Genomic DNA, 6,000 nt, shown 5'->3' on the forward strand with positions numbered 1-6,000 from the left:
AAAACGCAGCCGGCCGGGCTTCCTCCAGCACCGCGAGACAGAGCAAACTTTATTTGCCATCCCAGGCTTCTCCTAAAGCCTCTTGGGGGACTTATAATTTTGAAAGTGAAGGTTAAGGTTATTCATGCATATTTTTTTCCTAAATGGATTACTCCAGTGTGACCATCTGCAAAGGAAAAATCTATATAAAAGAAAAAAAAAAGCAAAAACTCCTGAGTCCTGAGCAGTTTGGAGACAGCAATACATCTCCGCTCTGGAAGACTCAAGGTGTCTGAATATTTATACTCCTGTTGGCAGTTACAAAAAAAGTCTTCTTCCCTCCTTCCTACCCCCCCCTCCCCTTTTTAATCTCGGTACAGGCATGTTAGACGCCCTCAGTCAAAGATCTCCTTTGAACTGCTGTATGTTGAAATGCTTACAGTTTTACATTTCATATTTCAGAGGGGTGGAGGGGACAGGCACAACAGTCGCACACTGTGAATGCATGAGAGGGAGGAAAGCAGAGGCCAAGGGGGAGGAGGTTCGGCAGAGATGGGAGGGGAATCAAACAGCATCTCCACGCTGCAATTGGAAAATTTTAGACTCCTTAAAAAAAAATATTAAAAGAGAAAAAAATTATCCCTGGCAGCGTAGGCTCTGCAGGTGCATCCACCGAACCCAGCTCCGTCCTGGGGCAGCCGCACAGCACCAGCCAAAACGGCTGGTGTTACCCACAGGTGACCATCGAACTGCGCTGGGGCCGTGGTCCCACTCAGGACCCTGCGCTGGGTGGGTGACTGTGGCTGTGGGAGTGCCAAGGGGCTGCAAGGTGGGGTGCTGAGGTCCCCCGGGGTGACGCTGCATCTCCCTCTCGGCCCCGTTTTCCTGGCAGCATCCGAGGAGATGCACAATTCGGTTGCAGGAAGAAGTGGTGAATCCTGGGACGTGTCCCCAGTTACGGGGGGCAAGGCTGGATCTGAGTGGTGCCTGGTAGGAGAGAAGGGTGCAAATCTGCCAGCCCTTGGGCTCCATCCTCCCCAGGGCATGGTAAGGGACCGGTGCCAGCAGACAATGGGCAAGGGCACCGGTTCTTCTGCCCACCAGGCTGTGAGATGGATGATGGGGTGGCACTGGGGGTGGCATTACCTGTCCAAAAACCAGGGGAGCCATGGGGTCGGCAGCAGCTTGGGTCCGTTGGGGCAGCTTGGCATGGGGACCACAGGGAGACCTCATCCCAGATGAACACGTCGGGCGTCTCTCTGGGTTTATTTGGACTTATATTGTCAGTTCTCCTCTTGAAAGCTTTCCTAGCCCTAAACCAAGCCCCCCAATAAACCCCCAGAGAGCCAGGTCCTCTGACAGACACTCTCTGGGCCCGGCGGGTGGCTCTGCTAAATCCTTCCTTCCCTACAGACCAAACTTTCTGTGATAATTCAGCGCGAGAAACGAGTCGGCAAGCTCTACCCACGGTGCTATGTTATTACAGCAAAACAAGTCCATCCAACAGCACAGGAGCCGTCCCCAGCCTGTGACAGTCACCTGGCAAGGGCGGCTGTCCCCTGAAAGGGCAAAGGCTTCGGTCAGGGCGGAGGGGTGATGTGCACCCCATCCTTGGGGCATCACCTCGCAGATGTGGAGGCGATGCCTGATGCTTTTCAGAAATAGCCTAGAAGCATGCCCCAGGTGCAAGGGTGGCTTCGAAGAACTCAGTGACGCTTATACACGCGGAAAAATGGGTGATAGTCGGTTACTAGCAAAAGCACCGTTTTTATCTGCCATCGGTGATGCCGGGTCCATGAGTTCAGCCCCATCCAAAGAGGAGCGGGTCCAACCCTGCCCAGAGCCCTCGCATCCCTGCGGGCACCAGCCTTCACCCCTCAGCAGCCACCCCCCCTCACCACCCAGAGAACCCCCAGCAGCAGCTGCAAGGATTAACTCCCTATCACAACCCCCCGGACTGCAGAGTGGCCAGACTCCCCCCTGGGTCTGCTCGGTGCCTTTGCCAGGGGCCGGGAGGAGCCAGCACCGTCCTGGGCATATGGCGGGTGATGTACCCCGGCGCAGGATTGAGCTCACCTCTCTCCACCCCCACTCCACCCCTCTCCTTCCCCGAAGGGATCTGTCAAGTCTCTGCACGATGGAATTTTACTTTGCTATTTTAATGCAATTCTGGCTCAGGCTTAAATGGAACTGGAAACCAAAAGGCCTTAATAAATAAATATTATGATAAGAAATGAAAGCAATGCATACACTCAAGATAATTTGAGGGGGGATAAAAACCTAAGCATTCCTTTCTATGCCTAAATCATAAAGCCTTACGTTGCTTTCTTACCAAACCTTTGCCCTGGAAAATCTCCCCGTGCTTGCCCAGACTGCCCGCCTGAAAAGTTGCCTATTGTTTTAAAAACACTTTAAGGCAGATAAGACAATAGCCTTGAAATTCCTTCTAACTTTGTCGGTGACAGGGCTCAGGGCAACCACGCGCGTGGCTGAAATACGCCGACAAGAGATCTTTAAATGTATCCTGTGCTCCTATATTTCATTCACACTCTATTTAATCTCGCCGTACGCATAAACATGCAGCTACTACAATAGCAAGAGCCAAAGCTGGTTTTGATAAATCTTACATACTGTTAAGCGCTATGGAAAGGGGAGGGGGGGGGGGGAGAGAAAAACCAACAGATTGTATAGATAGTGGTGAATTAAGGAGAAAAAACCCCTTTAAGACAGCCAACAGGATCATGCACATAGGGCTGTGTGTGTTTGTGTGTGCGCGCGCACTCCTGCGTGTGTGTATAGAAAAAAATCTGAGCTAAATATAGAGGTGCTACAGAAAACCTAAGGTATAGATAGACCATACATAAAGCTACATGTGTACATTTGTGAAGGGGAAACTCTGGCTCGATACGGGGGTGGTGAAACAGAAAAGCCTGAAGTTGATAACGATGGGACATACCTCTCTTTTCTAGAGATAGGGAAAGAGCTCCCGTCTTTTTCAGGCTTGGCTGTGTTCACCTACCCGAAGTTTTCCAGCCCTATAGCACAACATTTGAGATTCAACCCGCGCCTGTGTAAAACACACAAACGCAGATGCGACCTCCCCGCATTAGACACCCGCTCCGCCGTCCCTTCCCTGCAGCCCAGCCCCAACGGAGCCCTCCTCTCCCGCACCGCCGGGGGTGTTATCCCCATCTCACAGACACCGCCACCCCAAAACCAGCAAAGCCCCCCCAGGCCCCTCCAAACAGCAACATTTTCCCTATGATGGGTGCAGACTGGTTTGCCCACCCCAATTTTCTGCCTCTGCACCCCCCTGTCTCCAGATAAGAGTCCAAACCATAAAAAAAAAAAAAAAGTGCAAGAAATGCAACTCATTCAAGAGTTTACAAAAACCCAATCCCAATCAAAGGCAGTAGGCAAGAATATCTGCAAGCAGCGTTTAAACCCCCCTCCACTATTTGTTGTTATTGCTGCTAATTTCTCCAGCCTGCGTATAAAATCCCAAACCTAAAGAGGAGGTCCGGCTGCCTAACCCACACATCAAACAGCAAACCTTCAAGCTGGGAAGATTTTCTCTTACCTTGACTGGCTTTATTTGCCAGCGTGTTTCCAGAGTGGAGGAGAAAGAAAAGGATGGAAAATCCAGCAATCTGCAAAGCTCCCATTGCAATCCCAGTCTGCATGGAGGGGTGGGGGCAAGAAGGGGGGATTTCTAGTGCTTTAAAGGAAACAAGAGGCTGAGCATGCGAAGGGAAACCAAGAGGAGGAAGGGGCTCTCTTCTTGCCGTGTGTGAGACAGAGGGAGGGAAGGGAACTGAACTGATGGAAAAAGCTGCTCTGGGTTCAGTTTGGGGCTCTTGGTGTTGCTAAAGAGGAGAGAGTGAGGGAAGGAGACCCAGGGCAGTTGGAGGAAAGTGGACTCTACCGCCCTCTCTCTGGCGGCTGCTCTGATCCCTTCTCCTTTTTTTTTTTTTTTTTTTTTTTTTTTTTTCTCTTCCCTTAAATAATCCCAGCCAATTCCAGTTTTGCAAGAGAGCAGCAGCAGCAGGAGCAGCAGCGCTGGAGGGGGGAAGCAGGCGCCTTGCCCTGGTGCTGGGGACCTGAGAAAGGGGAGTGGAAAGGAGAGCCCCATCCAAGCAACGCCCTTTTTCTCCCAGCCTTTCTCCCAGCCTTTCTTTCTTTCTATTTGGCTTTGGTTACTCCTTCCCGGCTCCCCCCCTCGCACCCCCAAGGCTGGGCTTTGCCTGCAGGAATTTACAGTCTGCGCTGGAGGAGAAGGGCCAGTAGCCATGGAGACTGCTTCCCTGGGAGCAGGGAGGTCAGGCGGAGACCATGGGCGATCAATGCATCAATGCAAAGCCCCCCGCAACCCCCAGACCCACCCCGCACCTCGCAGCCCCTCGGCCGGCCGAGGGCTTGGGGTGGTGGCCAGGGGAGGGGGGAGCTGGGGGAGGCGTATGGCATGGGAAAAGGCACTGGGTGGAAAAGAAAAGGGGAAGGAAAAATAGATATCAAAGGGGGAAAAAAATGAAAATAAAAAAGACTTTGCAGATAGCACGACCTGGCTGGGCTTGGCGGCTGTTGGGGTGCTGGGCTGGTGGAAAACAGGACCAGAGGGGAGCAATGCTGCTGGCAAGGGAGAATTGGGAGGGGGGACTGGAAATAAGGGTGGAGGGGGGAAGAAAAAGACCTTTCTGAAATATTCAGGGTGGGTTTTTTTGTTTGCTTGCAGGAGCCTCTTCCAGCCTGGGGGTGCAGGGGGACCCTCTGCCACACCCCGTGACCATCCCAGCGCTGGGAGCCACTGGCACTGTCTCTTTTCCAGGGTGTTTCTGCTCCCTGAGCCAGGAGAGGCATTGCCAGCCAGGGAACTGCAGCGGGGGATGAGGCTGGGAGCCCGAGTGGGCCCGGAGGACGGTGTGGCAGTGGTTCCACCTGTCCAGGGACGTGAGGTCCCATGAACCCCCTGCCCACGGGATCATCCTGTCCATGGGATCATCCTGCCCATGGGGTCCTCCCAGCCTGCCACGGTGCCCCTGCAGCCCCTCGTATCCCCTTTTGTCCTAATAACCCTTAGAGATACAATAAAAGGGGCTGGAGGTGATGGAAAACATCCAGCCAAGCCAAGGCACCCGCTGTTGCCTTGCTGCAGAGAGGAGGGGAGGGACAGACGCCGGGCAGGAGGATGCAGAGCAGTGCCTGGGTCTAGTTAGGCTTTTCCTACAAAAACCCACAGCCCTTGGGGTGCTTTCATGGGACAGGGACCGTCCCCAAGGGTGGAGGTTCACGAGAGCAGGTCTGCTTTAGCCAGGTCAGATGCAGCGCGGCCAGCCCAGGAGAGCAGCACGCATGGGAACCAGGAGCTCACCCACACACCGGGTCTTTCCAAAGGCAGAGGCCAAGGGCAAGGCTCTTTCTCCCCATCCTGCAGAGCCATCCTGCACCCACACAGCTCTGCTTGCTGCCAGTGGGTGCCCCACGCAAAGCATCGGGGTCCTAAACCCATGCAGGAACTCACTCCTCTCCAGAGGAGCAGGAGGGCTGGCATCAGCCGAAGGACAGATGCACAGACATGCCCGTTACACCCAACACAAATCTCCAACATTCAAATGCACGTTCACATGGTGGCCACAGGGGAACCCGGAGCCAGGAGAGTCTGCACAGCTCTTGTCTGCTTGGGCTGGCAGCTCGGGGTGAGGCAGCTTCCAGCCCACCACAGCTCAAAGGGGCTTCTCAACAGGGACAACTGGCTCTGCCATAGCCCACTTGGGTATGAAATCCAGCGGAAGAGCACTTGCATGGACACAACCAGCCCCAATACCTCACAGCACATCTCCCTATGCTATTGAATCAAACCAGTAATGTAAAACCATCCCCAGAACAGCCAGGCTCTAGGGTAGCCTGGAAAGGGGAAAAGGTGCAAAAATTATTATTAAAGTTATAAACAAATCTTCTGTATAAAAACATGAATGCAGAGGTGTCATCATTAGGATGTATCAGGAGAGGACCACGACCCACCAG

At 53.4% G+C, this 6,000-nt stretch overlaps 1 protein-coding gene across 1 annotated transcript in view; it reads right to left on the reverse strand.

Moving 5' to 3' along the window:
- SCUBE3 (signal peptide, CUB domain and EGF like domain containing 3) overlaps window positions 1-3,662 on the reverse strand; it is a 36,551-nt gene extending 32,889 nt beyond the window's left edge. Inside the window, exon 1 of the mRNA XM_037410473.1 lies at window positions 3,560-3,662. Within this exon, the coding sequence (XP_037266370.1) occupies window positions 3,560-3,662 (103 nt within the window). The remainder of the gene's footprint in view (window positions 1-3,559) is intronic.
- Window positions 3,663-6,000: the final 2,338 nt, after the last annotated feature.

This window comes from Falco rusticolus, chromosome 17 (assembly GCF_015220075.1).
Source record: "Falco rusticolus isolate bFalRus1 chromosome 17, bFalRus1.pri, whole genome shotgun sequence".
Classification (NCBI taxonomy): domain Eukaryota; kingdom Metazoa; phylum Chordata; class Aves; order Falconiformes; family Falconidae; genus Falco; species Falco rusticolus.